The sequence below is a fragment of the Phalacrocorax carbo genome, chromosome 1, assembly GCF_963921805.1.
Source record: "Phalacrocorax carbo chromosome 1, bPhaCar2.1, whole genome shotgun sequence".
Lineage (NCBI taxonomy): Eukaryota > Metazoa > Chordata > Aves > Suliformes > Phalacrocoracidae > Phalacrocorax > Phalacrocorax carbo.
The window spans coordinates 203,271,639-203,292,291 of NC_087513.1; the positions used below are offsets into that span (position 1 = coordinate 203,271,639).

General features: G+C 38.0%; 1 protein-coding gene across 1 annotated transcript in view; it reads left to right on the forward strand.

The window, feature by feature from the left end:
- The window catches only part of TRPC6 (transient receptor potential cation channel subfamily C member 6), a 108,915-nt gene that overhangs the window by 61,919 nt on the left and 26,343 nt on the right, over positions 1-20,653 (forward strand). The window contains exons 2-4 of the mRNA XM_064441315.1: positions 5,714-6,488; positions 14,294-14,479; positions 15,914-16,078. Of these exons, the coding sequence (XP_064297385.1) occupies positions 5,714-6,488; positions 14,294-14,479; positions 15,914-16,078 (1,126 nt within the window). The remainder of the gene's footprint in view (positions 1-5,713; positions 6,489-14,293; positions 14,480-15,913; positions 16,079-20,653) is intronic.

Consider the following 20,653-nt stretch of genomic DNA (forward strand, 5'->3'; position numbering starts at 1 on the left):
AAAATGGATTACACTGAGATTCTAGAGCTCTGCCTCAGACGTGTTACAGTCCAGCAAACAATGAAAATATCTTCTGTTTCATTCTGTAATAAGTTCTGCTCCAGAAGATGAGTTGCTATCTAGGGAATGTCTGTACTTAATCTCCCATTTAAGCAATGATTTTCTTCTAAATAGAGGCAAGGAAAGAGGAAATGCCACTGGACAAACAAGCTAATTCTAAGTATTCTTCACTAGCAATGATTACTCTTTGTTTTGATAAATCATACTGAATGTTACTGGAATAGAAATATAATCGGTTTCTATCATTTGAAAAATGAAAGGGAAAGTGTTTAATGAACTAGAGTTTTTGTCTGGTTAACTGAAGTTCCATCGACATCTCAGGGGAAAATAATGACCATGATCCTGTTGAAGGGTTGTTTCCTTTCGCCTTATAAGCATCAAATGCTAGCGAAAAATTTTATACTGGATTAGTTTTGCAGGGCAGATAAAGATAAGTATTTTAAATCAATGATATTGTTATTGTCGCTTAGTTTAAATAAGATCTGAATCTACACTGAATGCATCTTTATTTTTTTGAAGGGGTTTTAAAAATTGTTATATTTTTGATGAGCTGAATTTGTTGTCTATTAATTAAGATCAGTACAAATTATTTAAATTATGTTTAGCAGTAAATGATTGCTGCATACATTATGAAGAAAGAAGCAGTTCAAGATAGATGTGGAGTTTGCCAGCATGCTGCTCAATAGGATGGTTTCTGTGTTTCAGGTTACTGCACTACTGCAGTTTGATGATTAGTTTATTCAAAACTGAGAAGCCAATGGGGAGCTCAGAAAGTTGGAAAACCTGTTTCCTATGAGTAAAAATTCCCCCAGTCGCTATGCACTTCAAAAGGTGCTAGAGACTAGCCTTGAGATGACATCTACCCACCCCCTCTGTACCCTTGGATGCAAGGCTTCAAGATTGTGCATCCAGTTGGCTTAATTGTAGCCCAGGTCAGTCTTCCTTGAATGTAGTTAATGCTTCACTCTGCTACTTGGTTGGGGACCTTTGAGGTCTGCAGAAAGGTCTTACTGGTGAAAACTGAGGCAAAAAAAGTATTGAGTACCTCAGTCTCACCTGTGTCCTTGGTCACTGGGTCCACCAGTCTGTTGAACAGTGGGGTCCACATTAATTCACTTAGCCTTCTTTTTGTTTCTAGTGTACTTTCAGAAGACCTTTTTTTTGCTGGTCTTCACATCCTTTGCTGCTTTTAACTCCAGCTGAATTTTAGCTTTCCTAACTCCATCTTTGCACGCGTATGTATTGTCTCAATGTTTCTGCCAAAAGTGAGAGTCAGGAGGATAAGGAAAAGCAGTAGAGATGTGTTATTATCATGAGTCGAGAAGATGTGGGGAATTTAGGCGATTTATCTTAGGCTAACATAAACATGGCATAGCTTATGTTATGTTAGTGATGCCAGCCATCCTATAAGAGGTATATAATCTACAGAAATGGAGTTCCTGCTCTGAATCCTGGTCTCATGGTGTCTGTTTGCCTTTGCTGCCTGTAGTGGTTGGAGAGATTAACCTCATTAAACTGAACTTAGTCTTTGCAAACTCTTCCCTTCTATGTAGGAGACGCAGCATGCCTCTTTGGATAGTATATATTAGCAGGAGGAGCTTTCATGTACACAGTCACAACACATATGGAAGGAATGGGAGAGATACTGATGGTGTAAGGACTGGGGGGGATAGAACCATGATACCAATTGGAGAAAAAGAACAAATATTTCTTGGTTATATTATCATTCTTATGGTGGTTTGGGTCTTTAGAATGAATTGAGGTGAAATTGAGGGAGCATGGAATCTCTGCGGATTTCTAAGGTGAGAGATACTGCAGTGACTTTTGTTAGAAGATGGTCATGACATCTTAACGTCTGAAGAGGCTGTGGAGAGGGAAATTGCAGTAGCCATGATGCGAGTTAGTAGAAGCACAGGCAGTACAAGTCAGATAAGGACACATATAGCAGCTGATATGCTGACATCTGCTTGTGTTAATTAAAATCTCTCAAAGCTTTTTCTTTGATAAAAGTAAGAAATAAAGATCAGTACATGATAGACACTGGTTACTTTACTCATTGCCCGCTTCTGCTGCCAGCTGAGGCAGCTGCAAAACTCACACTGAGGGAGTGTTAACACCTGTAACGGCTTTTATTGAGCAGAGCAGAAAATTGTGGAAGGGGCTTAATAGCTTCAGAACTGCTCAGAATATAATAGATTTTTTTAACTTTAATTTCATTAATTGGACTGGAGACTCAAACCTATGTGATGGGTGATTAACTGCTGTAGAACATGTCCTGCTGTCCTCTTCCAAATATCTCCTAAGAAGGAGTGGCAATTCACAATTCAGTGAACTGCCATGACATCGCATCTGTAAAAAGTCTTAAAAGCAGTACAGTCAAAGTTTTTGTATCGATTTTTTAATGAATTTGTTATGTTACATTAGAGAAACTTTAATTCTTATCAGTTAAGCTCTAAAATCAAACCATGTTTAATTAAATTTGGTAGAAGCATACATATACAAGATGCGTAACTACAGTATGTATTGTTTGCTTTTATTTAGCTCTAGTTCATTTCACTATAAAAATGTGTTTTTTCCAAGCATCGCACAATTTGGATATGCAAGGGCAATGGTAAACGAAAATCAGTCCTGATCAGTTGATCAGAATCAACTGAACATTATTTTTGAAGATGTTATTATCTGGAAAAAGAGCCTCTCTTTTTCCAGGAAGCTGTAAAACACAAGAAACACATAGTCCAATTTAAAAACCTTGGCCATAGGATTAATTTAATTGGGATATTTAAGTCCTTTATCTGTTGAGAATTGACTGTGTTGTGGAAATTAGGAAACTTGTCTATGGTCATATTCCTGCTGTGGTCATCTCTTAGAAGTTGTTCAGTGCATGAATCTTAAAAGTCAGCAGGTTTTAAAATTTCTCCCTCATCTTGTCATTACCTTCCTTCTCTTTCTTATCTCCCAGCTGATTTTCAGCCTACCAATACACTCTCATATTCCAACTTTGAAGAAACTTTTCAGAACCATATTACAGTCCTTTAAGGTATAACTTTCAATACTGGGAAGTCTGGAATCCACTTTCTCTGCTGTGATCCCTCCTTTGTGCCATTTCCAGTTAAACACTTGTAGGTATGTCTAAAGGCTGACTTCTGTTCAGTGGATTTCAGTTTTTGGCACCAGTGTTGTCACCAATGTCAGTAACATTTCCATTCTTTTAGTTTTCATGTTTTCTATGGAACCTCTCCAAGGCTGTCTTTTCAACAAATACAAATATTTTTTTCTTTTAAAATATCTGGAAATACGCATGGAAAAAATTCAACCAGCCATATAGCATATTCTCCTATAAGACATTGGCAGTATATCCATGCTCTCTCATATGCTTGGAACCCGCAGTAACTGAGACGGCCTTCACAGAGATCTTGAGGAGTAGAAGAGGATGGGATCTAACTTTTTTCCATATCATGAAATGATAGACATAGCCCAAACTAAGACTATAAACATGCCGTTGTAGCATGGTATTAGTACTGTCTGCATATTGAACAATGTTGTATATGTCAATTTTGTTATATTCCACATTCCAATCCTGTGATTATCTTGCAAAAATGTTGTCCTTTTAGATTTAACACTGTGTCAATTTGAAGCATTTCCAGTGCTGCAGAGGACTGTATCTCTGGAACGGAGAAGGCAAGAGGCAAAAACGAAATTTATACTAAAGTTAAATATAAACAATCTAGAAGAAATAATATCTTGCAATGTTACTTTTTGTGAAGACGTTTTGAGTCACAAAGGGCTGATTTTTATACTGTCATTTAAATACTTAAATTCATATTCATCATTAAGCGTTTAATGAATAAAATATTGCTCATGGTTATTATTTTGTGGGTAATACTTAAAATAGTGAAGTGTATTTGAGCATATGGATGTAAAGAATCATTAAGCCACTATTCAAAATGAAAAAAGATGAAGTTGTTGTGAGTATTATGTAGTTTAGCAGAGTAATTCTAGGAGAGGAAATGATTTACAGTTGAATTTCTATTGAGGATTGGGATCTTAGCTGACTGAAGTAATAGCCATGAATTAGATTTTTTTCTTGTTAAAGTGAATGTAGCACATTTTATAGCATTCCTCAGCAAACTTTAAGTTTTGATAATTAAATAGTTATTAAGTAATTAATTAATATAAGAGGTGAAGAATGTCTGAGGGTTTCAGTAGTAGAAGCAGAAGAACAGACAATGTTTCAGAGCTATCATGAAGCAAGAATTGGCAGGGTTTGGTGACAAGCCACTGAGTGGAGGAATAAATAGGATATCGTGGTTATGAACCATAATAATGAAAAGGATGGTGGAGGTGGGGAATAACAGCTGTCATACAATGTAGTTGATATGCTTTTATCTTGTATGGATTCAATTTATAACTGAGCATTCAATTATAGACGGCAGAAAAACATCAGCAGAGTGAAGAGGAGAAACTAGATCCAAAATGTAAGTTAGGTAGTTGTCGAGTAGCGATGGCAATAATAATAAGAGCAAGTGAAGTCAGCCTGCTTGCTTCTCTGAGGCAGAAAGAAACTTAGAGAGTTTCCATGTTTGTGTGCCCTGCTGTGCTCTGCAGTCCCTCGTCCCTCATCCCACAAAATCGTGTCATACTATGACTTATCTTCATGCTGAGCTGTGACTTAGCACGAAAGTAGACCAAGTAAAGAGCTTTGGGTGAATGGCATCCTGAGGGGATGGTGGCTTTCAGCAGGGCCACCTGAAGGCACCTAGGCTCATGTGGTGTCACTGGGACTCCTCTTACCAGCTGAGCAGATGTGGGCTCTTCTCACTGCATTGAGCTGTTGATACCAGCTGTCTCTGGACTGGGATAGTCATTACATGTCATTACTATTCTCCAGGTCATCTTTGTATTTCAAATATATACTTAAACAATGAACTTGAGACCTGAGTTTTGGGTTTGGTTTTTTTTGATACCCAGTTGTTCCAGTGAAGTCCTTCAAAATATCTGCTAGATCTAGCAAAGGTGTCAGAAAGTAGTACATTTATCCAGAGAAAATATAGTTTTGCTCTTGAAGCGATTCTCAAACTTAGATGAATGTTTTCTGTTGAAAATATTCTTGTGATCAGAAAGTGAAATATTGGCATGTAAAAATGTTATAATGCTTTCTTTTTTCTAGATTAAAACAGGAAGCACTTTTTTCATGAAGTGACCTTACATAGCAGGGGATGTGTGGGATAGCAAAAGATGATGAGAAGTTTGGACAGAAGAAGAGTGCTGGAAACCAGAGAGGGTTTTCTGTGTAAACCTGAGAAAGAACTTTACCTCTAAAACTGTTATTCTACCTATGTAACATGAAGCATAATCCAGCTTCACTAAAAATTGTGCAAAAGCTGTGGAGGATGAAATAGGGAAAAAAGTGTAGTCTTAAATTATGATTGACTAGGGCTTTTTCTTCATGTTGAAATAAAACGTAGCTGGGTACTGATTCCAGGGCTGTGTAGCAACAGTGGTTACAGAGTGCATCAAAGCCAGGGTTTATGGTTTCCCTGATGTATTAAAAATATGCAGCAGACAAATGATTAAAATATTTTTATTAATTATTTTTTAAAATGGATATGCCCTTGCATACAACAGAACTAATAATTTCTCTGCTTCCACACAGCCGAGGCAACGAGAATAGACTAGCACTGCGACGGCAGACCATTCTCCGGGAGAAAGGGAGGAGGCAGGCCAGTCGAGGGCCAGCGTATATGTTTAATGACCGCTCAACAAGTCTTTCTCTTGAGGAGGAGCGCTTTTTGGATGCAGCAGAATATGGAAATATTCCAGTGATTCGCAAAATGCTGGAAGAATGTCCCTCACTCAATGTGAACTGTGTGGACTATATGGGGCAGAATGCCTTGCAGCTGGCAGTTGCCAATGAGCACCTGGAGATCACAGAACTTCTGCTGAAGAAGGAGAACCTGTCTCGGGTTGGGGATGCCTTGCTTTTGGCTATTAGTAAAGGTTACGTTCGGATAGTGGAAGCCATCCTAAACCATCCTGCATTTGCCGAAGGCAAGAGGCTTGCATTGAGTCCTAGCCAGTCAGAGCTCCAGCACGATGACTTCTATGCATACGATGAAGATGGCACACGGTTCTCCCATGATGTTACACCGATCATTCTGGCTGCTCATTGCCATGAGTATGAGATTGTCCACACTCTGCTGAGAAAGGGAGCTCGGATCGATAGGCCACATGACTATTTCTGCAAGTGCAGTGAATGCAATCAGAAACAAAAGCATGACTCTTTCAGCCATTCTAGGTCCAGAATCAATGCCTACAAAGGTCTGGCCAGCCCTGCTTATCTGTCTTTGTCCAGTGAAGATCCTATAATGACTGCCTTAGAGCTCAGCAATGAGTTGGCTGTGCTTGCCAACATCGAAAAAGAGTTTAAGGTGAGTAGAGGGCAACAGATTCCAACAGACACAGAATTGCAGAGTTCAGTCAAAGGTCTTTGTCCCATTCTTTGAACACTAAGAGATCAGCATCATCTTCACAAATCAGCAGGATAATGTGGGAAAACATATAATTGTTTAATGAATGGGAGATTTAAGTCTTTGTAAATGTCTTACTGCTCTGTGCTGATAGTAATTCATGCTGCTTATGTAGAAGGTACCAGTGAAGTAATTTTCCACTTCCTATCAAGCAGGATAGTAAGGGGAGTCACTTTGAAGCCATGGGAGAAGCTGGCTTAGGACAGGTGAAAGAGGAGACTGAAAGAGGACAGTTTGGTAACTTATGCAAGCCAAATTACAGCATTCTACTAAATCCTCATACATTGTCATTATTTTCTCATAGTTGGACTGAAGGCTTTCTCACTTCTCACAATGTTTTACAGTTATTTACTAAAAGGACTCTAAATAATCTCATTCTTGTTCTTCTTAAATGCATTGCTTTTCTCTGGTGTTTCTATTGACTTATTCCTCTTTTTTACTTATTTGTGCCTAGTTATATGTGAAGTCTATGAAGTTAGAGACTTTTTCAGTGTAATATAGAATTTTTAATGCTACAAAAATGCATGATTTTGAAAAACAAAAATTGAGACAGAGGTATTCAAGGCCCTTAGATCCTTGAGGCATTAATGTTCTTCGGGTTGTTTTTTTTATTATTATATAGATACAATGGTGTACAACCTACAAAAATATTTACCACAGGTCATTTGTGTTAAGACAGTAAGAATGTAAGCTTTTTGCTGTCAGTAAATGCAAAGTCAGGTCTTGTGCAAACATAGGAAGTGTTAACTATGACTTAGGTTTGCCAAAATCACTTGGACTGGGTTGGTTTACCTTATGCGACCCTGCTGAAAGCAGATGCTAGTATGTGATACTGCTGTGATGGAGCAAGATATCTAGACCTCACTAGGAGGAGATCAGTCCCCTTCCAAAGCAGTAAGAGAATAATTTCCAACATTGTGTTAGGAAGAGTTTGAAGTTGCCATCATCAATATTTAATGTTAATCTTCTTAGCAGTGATACAGTTCTCAAGGCTGTGAACCCATCCCTGCTCAGCCAACCTGAGCTAAGATGTAGCAATTCTGAATTAATTACTCCTGACTTGTTCTTGTAGATGTACCTTTGTGGCACCAATCTGTTATAAGAAGCTGAAGTATTTCAGGGGGAATGTGTAAGGACTTGTTAAAAACAGCAGCTAAACAGCTAGAATAGGAGCAGAGGAGAATTTTTATTTTATATCAATAAGACCAAATTCTGTGAAAAGCATTTCAGCTTAAAACAGAGGATGAAAGTCTGCCCCATGAAGTCCCTGGCAGGAATCCTTAAGACCTCATAGACTGAGATTTCATTCAGTGCTTTCATGTACAGTTCAGAGAAGGCTATTTAAACATACTCTTGTTTCTTTCTCTTTAGCAGCTGCTGAAGATGTGAACAAAAGGACTTGATTAACTTAAAGGGGAATAAATTTAGAACAGAACAGAAAAACATTTTTCATACACCATAAATACAGTCTGTTAAGTTCACAGCTATGTTGAGATTTGTAGGGACTGTGTAGCTCTGTTTACCACAGTTGGAGTGACACAGCTAAGATTATTATAAAGATAAATAAAATCATCATCTAGAACTGTCAGCAAGAGGCGTCCTCCAAATGTGTGCTGCAGTACACAACTGGTGAGATGAACTAGGAGCGCAGTATTTGTCCCTGGTGCCACCAGGGCAGGGAATGGAGCACATGGGTGAGAAAAGGTGGGCTGGTTCAGAAAGCATGCTTCTGCAGCCTGCCCTGAAGTGCCATGACGAGGTCCTTCCTCAGCATGACCTGCTCATCCCCAAGTGACTTTTGGTTTTTTAATTCCTCTTTTGCTTTAGTTGCCTCCTCAAAAATTAGAGCTCTACTTCTAGTGTAGTGTTGTATAAAGGATCACAACAGAGTTTTTGAGGTACTGTCCCTCAGCAGAAACAGGAGGCTAGGCAAGAGACAGAGCAGCTCCATACTGCTGGGCGTGAATCACCCCAGCGCTGCTGGGGACAGTCATGCTCTTTAGAGTAGAGTGAAGGTGAATAGGAACAATGAGGAGCAGGTGCACACAGCAACCCAGAAATTTAGCTCTCCCTTAATTTAAGTTTTCACCCGGAGTAGGTGGCTGGCAACATGAGGTCTTTTGGGAATTTTTTGTAGGTATTAAAATAGTGTGGTGGTTCTGGATAAATTTTAAAGACAAAGGAGAACATTTATATATGCGTTGATGAGAGTTAACATTTACACTATTGATAAGTGATAACATCTACAATATTTACACAGGCTGGGGGCTTGACTGAGAAATACCTGGCTTAGGTTCATTGCAGGCAGTACAAAGGTTGTGTGTACAATCTGCAAGAAATGGATGCTGAGTCTGGGCTTGTTTGGTGTCCTACAAGCTCATATCTCTGCTTGAAGCAATTTATCCAAAAATTGTCACCCTTGCTTTATTCCACAAGTTTGCTACAATTATCCAGATAGTGGAGTCCCTGCATAAAAATGTGGTTTTTATAAAACTGTTTTACTCATGTTAGTATAATCAAAACAAGTATATTTTTAATGCATAAATTAGCTGGACACGGCAAATCTTTAGCTTCACCTAGAGTTTGCCTGAGCCATTTAAAGTATTTAAAACCTTGCCTAAATGAAAATTGAACTTTCTAGTAATACACTGTTTTAAAAGTCACCTGTTTTATAGTGCTGATGGGGTATTGTTGCAAGGGAGCTTCCTAGTGCAGCACCCAGTGGCACAGACAATTTCAAGGTCTTCCTCAGAAAGGGTTCATGCTGAACTGTGATGCTGGTTGCTTCAGGACTATCTTATAAATTACTTCTGTCTCCTGTCTTACACCATTGGTTAAGGTTAGAGATAACACTGACCATGAAAATGTGATTCACACAAAATAGGAAACGCCATAATCAGTGGAAACCCTATTCTCTGGAATAAATGTTTGCTTCAAACCTCCAGTGGTGGTATCTAGCATTACATGCCTGTTACATTGGGGCGCAGGTGGTTTTACAAGATGTTTTTAGGATCGTTCTTTATTAGGAGTAAAACCAGAACAAAATAGAAGATGGCTTCTAAAGGAAGACTAACTGGACAGACATGTCAAGCATAGTGTAGGAATATTTCCGTACCAAGCATACAGCTGATTCAGATTTCCTGAGTAATTCTGAGATCTTCAGGATTTTCTGAAAGCCATTTAATTTAGTTTTTTAAGACACGGCTAAGCGTGCAGCTTTACAAGGTTTGATACTATGTAGACTATTTTTATTTTGGTGGACTGTGTTTGTATTTTCTGTCATCAAAATTGTTTGCCCACCCTAGAGGTAATCTCTACTACGTCCATAAGGATGTAGATGATATCTGACAAATGTTGTCCTGCAGAGATGTGGCCTGGAGTTTTGAGAGGTACAGCTGTGGCCCAGTGCTGTTCAAAATGGATAAGATTTGCATCTAGTGCAAAGTCCACTGCAGCTATAATGGCAACATACTGTTTTACAGTTTAATGGAATGAGTGGAAAAATATATTTTTAAAATAAAGGTAGGTATGTTACTATGTTACATATTAATATAGTTATGTTTGCTATAAATTAATACCCCTAATAAAGTCATCTAAGTTTACTTTTCTGATGAGAAGCAGAATTCAATTTATCATCTCAAAGTCTGATTTTCTGTTGGGTGTTTTTTATTTCATTTGTACAACCCCCATTACAGAAATCAGGTCCCAGTCTTCATTACAGGTATTGTCAGCTCTCTTAGAAAAAAGTTCACATCACTGTTTAGGGAAGAACTGAGGCACCGAAGGAGTAAGAGCTACCTTTGTAAGGGGATTAAGTGTTTATCTACCTACTAAGATGCCTAAATCCAATGTTTAGGTCCCACTTACATTCACAGGACACTGTGAAATCCTAAATCCTCATATAGTGGTACCTGTGTTTCTGGTCTTGGCCTCTACAGTTCACTAAGCAGGGCCAGGACACGATCTAGAGCACTGCTCCATCTCATCTGTGGGGTTCAGAGTCAGCCTGCATCCTGAGAGCATGTTCATCCCAGGCACAGACTGGGGGACAGCAGGAGCCTGTGACTGGTCACAGGAGGCTGCATGGAGAAGACCCCTTTCTTCTGGGAGAAATGGCTGTGGTGATTCTCTCCTGCTCTCCTGGCCATGCTGTCCTGCTTACGTGGTCAGAGGTAAGGCAAATCATGGTCAGCAGAGGTTTTCAGAGTGACCGTGTCCTGCTTGCTGCCTTACCCAGGACACCAAGACAGCCTGAGGCTGCTCCTACTGCGAAGGTCAGGTGAATCCTCTCAGGGGCAGCCACTGTCACCCCCACCCCTCCTGTCATTCTTCTGCCCCTAGCATCTTGTTCCCCTGGTTCCTCATCCCCCACAGCGCTCACTCCTAATCATCACCTTTCTTTTGGAAGCTGGCTTTTCCAGCCACTGCTGCCCCCTTGTCCTTGGTGTGGCAAAATTTGGCAAAATTGGGGTTTTCCTAAAGTGCTGAGGAGCCCTGAACCAATGTTGTCACATGCGTAAAATAAAGCACACACATGATTTATTGCAGAATTAAGGGCTGATTCTTTTTAGAGCCTCCAACTGTAATTTAATTGCTAACTACCTCCTCAGGTCTCCCAGGACTGCTTTTTTAATTCATTAAATTTACAATTTGCAGTAAAGGAGAGAGAACTTGTGGAATTATCTGTGTGCCTTGGTTCACATTAATGGTAAGAGATGTGAAACTCAGGGAGGGGGATTTTTCTGTGTGTGTGTGTGTGATAGGCACTGAAATGTTGAGAAGAGTGCATTAATCGTTTTTGCTGTCACTACACGTTTAAGTGGACCAAGTCGACAAGGGGCAGCAGGTGGCCTGTGCAGTAGTTTCTGCAAGTTAACACACTTGATTTTTTAGAAACAAAATTGCCTGGCTAGAGCTACCTTCCCTGTGTCAGACCCTGACAAACCTTCCTGTAACAGTTTAAGACATCATCCCATCACTCCTCCATAGCCTTCCCCGAAATGATAAATTCTTCATAAGGGAATGCATCTCAAGACAGCAGCTGTGCACTGGAGAAGGGACATGCATTGCCTTCAGTCCCGTGCGGCGGCTGGGCAGAGGAGGTGACGCCGGGCACCGCCACATTCCCCAAAGCTCATTTGCTGTAACCTGACTGCCGAGGAGACGTCAGCTCAGCTACTGATCACAGCTGTGGCAGTATTTCACAGGAGGGGAAGCTGGTTTATTACATTTGCAAATGAGAAAGTAAACTGGTGGAGTTTATGAACTAATTTACTGGATGCTGATATGTACTGTGATAACTGTGTACAAGCCTAAATTCAGAAGGGTTAATTCTGCACAAAGTGTGAATGGGGGTATCTGGGTATTTTTAAAAGTGCCCATTCAGTATTTGTTTTGGTAAGTAGGACTACACTCGGAAGAAATCTTATTCTGTATTAGAATAAATTATCATATATGATTTTTGTTTTGAAACTACCACCATGGAGTAATGGTCCCCTCACATACTGTTTTGAAAACCCATGTCATACCTCAGCCACCAGAGCTGGAAAATGCTAATAAAGAGAGTGTGTGAGTGTGCATGTATATATGTATCTCCTACCAGAAGATATGCACATGCCAATATATTACAAATATATTACAATATTTTGTAATAGTTATTTATGAAGGCCAAAATATTTTGTTCCTGAATTTATTGAAAAATACTCCGTTTTTCATTTGATGTTCAAGGGTCACATATCAGTTTGGAACAGTTCATGGTACCTAATCATATAAGGGTGCATATGTTGACTCTGTGTTTTTCCTTTGTGAATCTCAAATGGCTACTTTTCCTTTAATTTTGAAGAGGACATTTATGTAAGAAAATGTTTAAACACTTAATCTTATCTGAGCTGCTGATACAAAAACTGAAAGTCAAACAGAAGGTGATATATTACTTTCAAAAATGTCTTTCTGTAGTGCCAAGAAGTCAGAATTTTGGTTAATCTCTATTGTTATTCTTCTGAAGAGAGGGAAACTAAATAATACAATAATAAAATACACAGCATGTCGTGAAATGGTTAGTTTTAGTATTTAGCTTCTGTTGTCTTGGTAGAGAAATGTCATTAAAGTTCCTTTCTCTTTTATGACAGATCTGAGCTATCTTGCTTACATTACATTATTAAAAAAATAAATCACTAGCAGTTTTAAGTAGACATACAATGTTGTCTATAACTATTTGTCTGTGAATGTTTGCACCCATCTAAGTAAAACAAAATGTAAAACTTGGATGTAATCCTTTAATATATCCAAGTAATAAACTGGTATTGTGGGTAATAAAGCACAAACATGCATGAAGTACGCCCTTGGCAAATAAATTAGGGTATTCTGTATGCTCAGAGTAATGGTTTCTCTTCCAGGGTGTGCATTACATGGCAGTTAGTATAAGGGAAGTAATTAAAAAGAAGGGACTAAACAGAAACTAAGAGTGGGAGAAGGGGGAATGCTATGAAGAACAGACCGGAACGGGGGGAAATGTGTCGCTGTAATAAAAACATTGATAGAAAGTTATTTTGAACATGAAATAGAGACTACATGAGCAGTCCTGTATGGTTGGGTGGTTGGGGGTTTTTTCATTCTTTTGTCTGGGAAAAATTCTACAATAATTTCATCTTTTTAAGACATTAATTTTGGCAGAGATCACAAAAATATCGGAAGTTGATGACACATGTATGAGTAAATCTCTTGGAAGATCTAGGCCAGGGCAATATATCTGTACACATTTTTAGCTTTAGATATCCATCTATGTCTATATCCATCTAACTCCCGATCTGTCTAGCTATATTAATCTTTCATGACCCAAACACAGCTGCAAGTACGGAGTGGTTAATAAACCGTGGATTGCAATGATCAAAATACCTTTTTTTTTCTGTTTTGACTTATGCCTTTTGGAAAACTGTGACTGAGAAGAATATCTGGTAGTTAAAGCAACAAGCAACTGAACGTGCAGTTGTAGAGCAACATTTTGGCTCACACAATGAAGTCTCATGAGATATTTGAGTAGAGAGTTGAAGTTAGAAGTGTGGTATCACCATGCTAACTGTAGCACTGCTGACACTGTTGCTGGAAAACAGCAATCAAATCTTGTGTTATTAAGCTAAAAGAGATGTTGGAAAATGAGATAAGGTTTATAAGAATAATTCAAGAAAATTCAATATATTTATCTAATTCTCAAGTAGGTTGGGAAGTTGTTTAGATGTGTTCTCTATAGGATACTAATCTTGTCCAGCTGAGATCTCTACAATGTAACTTTCTACATCTAACCTAGTTATCTAGACTTCCGTGACAGACAGTGAGTTAAAAAATTTCCTGTGCTATACATCTCAATTTGAAGTAGTCTTTAAAATATGTCATACAATATTTCTGAAGGTGTTTTTTTACTTTCAGTTGGCTCTAAGGCAAGTCTTAGAAGTGACTCAGGAGTAACTCAGGTGTAAAAATTGGTAATGTAGATGTCCAGGGTAACCAAGGTGAGACAACTCCCACTCTTTGAACATCAAGGGGTGGTGGATTCCTGATAACAAAGTGCTGTTAATCTACCAGAAAAAAAAAACCATAACAAGATGCAAACAAACTGTTGATGCTGACAGATGTGTAGCTGGGATGTAGAACTATTTCTCTCATGTTAGGTCTAAACAGCAAGCTATCTTCTTTCTTCTTTTCTTTTCTAGAATGATTACAAGAAATTGTCTATGCAATGCAAGGATTTTGTAGTTGGACTCCTTGATTTGTGCAGAAACACAGAAGAAGTGGAAGCTATTCTGAATGGTGATGTAGAGATGAGCCATAATAATGGAGAACGTGGTCGTCCCAGCCTTAGCCGCTTAAAACTCGCCATTAAGTATGAAGTTAAAAAAGTAAGTAATTATGTTGATCAAAGAGAGGTGTCATGGTAGTGGTATTAAATTGTGCTATTATTAAATGTTCATGTTTTGGTAGCCTCTGACAGTTAGATGAACATTTTAGCCATTCTGCACAGTGTATTTTACAAACAAAAGAATCCTTGCCCCAAATAGCTTGCAGTATAAACAAGAAGCAGATATTCAGGGTGGATACTGGTCACAGTGAGTATGAGAGCAAATGGCTTTAAAAAATGTGTTGCTATATGCAAAATTTGTAGATGTTTACTTTACAGTTTTAATCTATTAAAAAAAAAAAAAAAAAGATGAAAGAATTTTGCATTACTTCTGCAGCCTGGAAAAGTCTAAGATTTAATAAATACCAGAGGATAGCACAGCAGTCCTGTGCACTGCATGATAAATATTGATACACATTTTTGTCAAGCTGTTGTGTCTTACTCAGAAAGCTGAGAAGACTTAGTGAAATTGTGTGTCTCAGAAAATGTATATTTGTCTGTAAAGAGGATCAGGGACACAATCTAGGAGTAACAGTATTGTGGTTCTCACTTCTGAGGAACAGCAGGCTCCAGGCAGTGTTGAATCCAGGAGTTATTGTCCCTTCTTTGGCTTACTTTCATTTCTAGTGTCAGTTTAATGCTGTGGTCTGCATCTGAAAAGTGCTTAGTGAAACCAGCTGAGTTAGTAGCTGCACCAAGACCCTTGAATTACCCAGAAAACTTCTTCTGGATAATATAGGTGGTAAAGTTCTAGGTGACATGTGTGTAAAGCAGGGAGAAATGATTTATGTGATGAAGTTTGTACAACCGAAGATCAAGAAAATACAGCTTAGGAATATACTTCAAAAGCAGTTTACCCTAAAGTGGATCTATCTCCTGACAGAGCAGCAAGACCTTTGATAAAGCTTTTCCTACATAATGAAATGGATCAGGTCAACACTGAAAATAAATATCTCTAGTCTTTAGTTATGAAGGAAAGAATATGCCACATTTTTACATGCTAACGTAGAAAATACTTTTTTTTTTTTTTTTTTCAAAATACCATCCTTGGCAAAGGATGCAAGAAAGACTTAAAGTTTTGGAATTTCTGAAGCAGTAACATGAACATTATAAATATAAGAAACAAGTAGAGTTTGCCCAGATAAAGTTTAGTTTAGTTACCCTCAGATGGAAATTAATAGTTTTTGATGGAACAGTGTCAATAACATAATAGTTTTTTAAATCAAAGCATTTATTGTTGCTTATAGCAACATGCCTGCATGCTGGGAGATTATGCTCATCAAAGAATTTTTTCTCATACCCTTGTTAATGCTCCTTTGAATATAAGCTGAGTTGTTGCTATTCCCACATTCTTAACGCACTTCATACAGCTGTTGTTAATAAAAAATATTCTGATAGCAATATTATTTTGTTGTGCTCCTTTTCTTTGTTACAGTTTGTAGCACATCCAAACTGCCAGCAGCAACTTCTGTCAATCTGGTATGAGAATTTGTCAGGTTTACGGCAGCAGACCATGGCAGTGAAGTTTCTGGTTGTTCTTGCTGTTGCGGTGGGACTGCCATTCCTGTCTATGGCTTACTGGATTGCTCCTTGCAGTAAGGTCAGTCTGTGAAATCTTGTAATGGCCTTTTATTAACTCCTGTATCATCTGTATGTAGATTCCTGTCTGGCAAAGATGAAGCATGAGTATAAATTCCTGACATGCTTAAATAGTACTTCAGAAATGTCTTATTTTAAAGCTGAGTTAGAATGGAGTGGCTACAAGATTGCATGTTCTGACAATTGTAATTAAGACAGGTAATGCAATGTATATTAAATTAAATCACAATGGCTGAACAAGAATTGTCTTGTAGAAATTGTACTTTAGAAACAATGAGTGAAACTATTTTTCATTTAGTGGTTGTCTTAGTAGGCAGATGCCGAGGATCCTCATTTCCCATTGGTTCAGAGCTAGATGAAGTTCAAGCTGTGAGTTGATTCCAGTTACCTCATGTCATAGAGGTGCACTAAGTCGAACTAGGCAGGTGATGTAACACAAAATAAGATTTATTCTAACCAAAAGTGCTTTGATACTCCAGTGAATGTTTGTAAACCACAGGTTCAGGCTGCCAATGGGAATTAACACTACACAACCAACTTAAGAATTCTTAAGCTTTAGAACAATGACCCAAGATACATAATCACTCACCCAATAAGGTGAGGGTTCTCAACCTCAAGGAGTTACCTTGGGCAGCTTCCTGACACAAGGGGAGAGTCCCTGACGGCAGACCCGCTGCTCCGAGTAGGACTGGCTCAGTTTGTCCCCCGGCAGGACTCTATACCCTAGTGGAATCTGCCCTGTGGTCATAGATGGTCATGTCTGTTAACTGTTGGCCGAGAGCTCCGTCTATCGGCAACTGTGTATGTGACAGCAGTCACAACAAGGCAGTAAGGATGCGAAAAGTATTCAGCAGCTACTTTGCTTCAACAGTAAGAAGGACCCAGTTTCTGTCAGGGCGAGTGTACCTGTCACACCTCAAAAGCAATTTTGGATTTGGTGATTAAAATTTAATAGATAAAAGCCGCTGAAACATGAATGCAAGAAATTATACCAACCATCATCAGTTTTCTAGAAATTGAACTGTGTTGGCTTGTCAAGACAGTGCTAATACTCATTATATTTCATGAGTTTTTAAAGCAGTCATGCAGCCTCCCCTGCATCTCTTTATAATACACTGTCTGGATTCAGATGCTACCACTGTATCTGTTTTGGATGATATATAATATGAAAAGCCTTTTCACTGAAGATGGGTTACAATCTCTGACCTCTGTGAACTTCGTGTTGAATCTCTTTTAGTTGGTCACTATCCTTTTTAAATGGACACTGATGGAAAACTTCCCTTGAGAGTATGTTAGAGGGAACAAATGGGACCCTATAAAGCTTACACAACAGGTTACAGTATAACATCCATGATTTTAGCAGGTCAAATCCTGCGCACATACAATGATTCCAGGGGAAGAGGAAGGTTGAAAGAGAGAACTGAGGTCTTTGTGGGGTTTTTTTACTGTTCTCTGAGAGGAGAAAGGTGGTTGTTTTTTGTTTTGCCATATTTTTCTTTTTTTTTTTTTTTTTTTTTTTAAGTCTGGACAGTAAAAATCCGTTATATCATTTTCAATTTTCTGTATAGTGACTAGGATTTTTTGAATGCTTTATTCTTAAAACATGGCTTGAGATTCAACATACTTCAGTAATTGGTTTTCAACTGTAGCAGTGACTTATCTATTTGTCATTTTACTTTTTCAATCATTTATTGGATCTTAAAGTAAATTTAAACCATTGTACATTCTGGAAAAGCTATTTCAGAATAGCTTTTTAAAGTCAAGGTTCAAGGCACAACATCCTTTAAGGTTTCACTTCCTCTGTCACTATTTTATCATTTCATTGCATGATTTATATGTTGAATGCTTTTGTTTCATTATATTCTGCAAATGTAAAATCTAATCCACCTTTTTCACCAGTTGCCATTTCTTACCTTGTGTTTCACTCATACTTCAAGATTTGATTCTTCTGGTTTTTGAAGAGAAAAATGTTCACTGTTTAACTTCAGGTTAGGATGGCTCCAATACAGAACATGATCTGCATCAACAGCGTCCATTCTTTGTAGGAATTGATGGAATTTTATAAATCTCTTCTCCTCCTACCAAGATAAAGTACCCGTTGTTCTTCTTAGTTTGCCACTGTAGGGCATAGTGACAGAAGAGAGAGAAAATACTCACAGTATTTATGGTGAAAATAACAGCTTTCAGTGGAGTTATTCTGACCCATTTCTTCATATTCTCATGCCATGTCTCTGAGAAAGGCAAAAATATCTTTATGACATTTCAACATCTCAGTCAAGTTACCTGTGTAGCTGACTGGTTGTCTCTTTAGTAAAAAGTTAATCTGAGCTTAGGCCATAGGTACTGAATTGAGAGTTTCATATCTGGAAGAAATTTCATAGAAATATGTGGACAAAGTCATGTTAATTTGGCAGGAATTCACTGGTGTCAGATGCCAAAAGGAATTAAGATTGCCTCTTATTTAATGAGTTTCAGCCAGCAGCCCGCATGGAGGCACTTCAAAGTTTTGTGAACTGTTTGCATTTCTATTTGGTAATTCAGTCTAACTGCTGACACAATTAACCCAAAGCTACTATTTTATTACTTGACATTTTGGAAGAGTAAATATTTTTTTCAGTTATCTCCAAGAATCTCTGTGTCTATGCTGTTCAGCTGTAATTAATAATAGAATTTAGATTTTTAGCTTTCTGAATTTGTAAGTAATTCAGTCAGACCCTGGCCAAGATGAGGGATCTGAATTTGAGATTGAGTCTTCTTTCGCTGTTCCCCACCACCTGGGGTTGACACTTCTAAAAAAGTAACTTGATAAGTCCCTACAAGCTCTCTAGCAGCATGATCTGAGGGTTACACACATTCCTCTTTTGCACTGTGGTAAAGAAATTGAACATTATGTCCAGTATATGAGGAGCTAGGAAATTTTCTTCCTAAAAAAGTATATGCATTATCTCTTTTTTGTGTTAGCAGGCCTTTTCTCCTTTGTGATAGATTTGCTACTTGGAATCCTATTTTATCATTTCTTTATCAATGCCATACTCCATAATGTTACAATACTGATTGTTTCTGCAGAGTCACAAAGGTGGAATAATGTGAGTCACTGACTTCAGTCCCCAGCAATTTCAGGTGACCCTATATACAGACAAATACATATCGAAGTATCCACAGTATATTTTATATCTTGCCCTAAGCCAAACCAACCAGTAAAAGACTCTCCAAAACTCTATAGCAAACCAAAGACCATAGCACAGAGGATCAGAAACCAGAAAAAAAAACCAGAACAAACCCCAAACCCACTTAAATTACAGAAAGAGATACGGAGCATTTAGAAGATCATGTCCTTGGTCTGTGCAATGGGAAGGAATTTATTACCTCAAAATGCACAGTGAAAGTATATTACAGAGGGACTCTAGCTTATAGAAAAGTTGAAATTTGCAAGATTATGGCATTGTCTTTACATGTTGTTCTTTCTTTCCCTGTTTCATATTTTCTGATCTTTATCTTTTCCATAAAGAGATTCAGAATTGTAAAAGTGTCATTTCAAGATTTTGTTGGATCACTGTTACATAGCAATGCCATAATAACTTCCAGCATTTGTGTAATGTTCAACCATAGTCAGTCCTGCTTCCAGGAAGATTTTACTATACATATGTAAAAAATACTTTTCTGTCTCTTTAGAAGGGGTGGGAGGGGGGATGTTAGGAGTCTGGTCTTCTAAATTTTGTATTTTTTGATCAGGGAATATATTAACATTACCTCCTTTGGTATTTTTTCTTCTTTTCTGGCTATGTCTCTTTCTGGCATCTGTCTCCTAACCCATCTTTGTTTGTCAACACAAGCATAATGCATTTAAAAGGACACTGTCAAGGTGCTTTATAATTTTCCAGCTCTGCTTTATTGTGTATTGTTTATGACTGTTCCTTCCTACCTTGAAATAAATCTTTCCCCATGATGATTACCTGTGCTCTTTGTAGTTCACGCAAAATAATTGGTTGTTGATGTTCACCTCATGAGGCTGACAGAATATTTTATTTAATAAAAGATAAATTACTTTTATTGAGTGAGAAGCATAATGAATGGCATGGGATTGCTAAATAACATAAAGGAGAAAGAATATCAAATTTTGTGCTGGCTAACTTTGACAGTGTTCCTTTAACAGTATCTTGTTTTTATATTTGTCTAGTTTTCTTATTGTTATCTGTATTTGAGACCTTACCGTTGCATTCTTGGCTGCATCCTCTTATTCTGTGTTTCTTTACAAGCTGACTGTAAGGGCAGCAAAATTCTGACTTGGATGTTGAAACAAGTACAGCAAAAATACAAATACCAATACCTTATCTTTCTGCTTTCCCCTCCCTTTTCCAGACCACAGATTGTTATAGATTTCAGCTGAGATCCATGACACTTGCTTTGAATTCTTTCCAAGGAATTTTTGTCAGATACAGATACTGCCTTCATCTAAAATAAAAGTGTGGTTTTCTGCAGCTGCCAACTAAGTGAACAAGCTAAGACTTTTACTATTAATACAGGCACTCTCAAAATTAAAGTAAATAATTGCTAAAAATTCAGCCTTGTGTGAGTT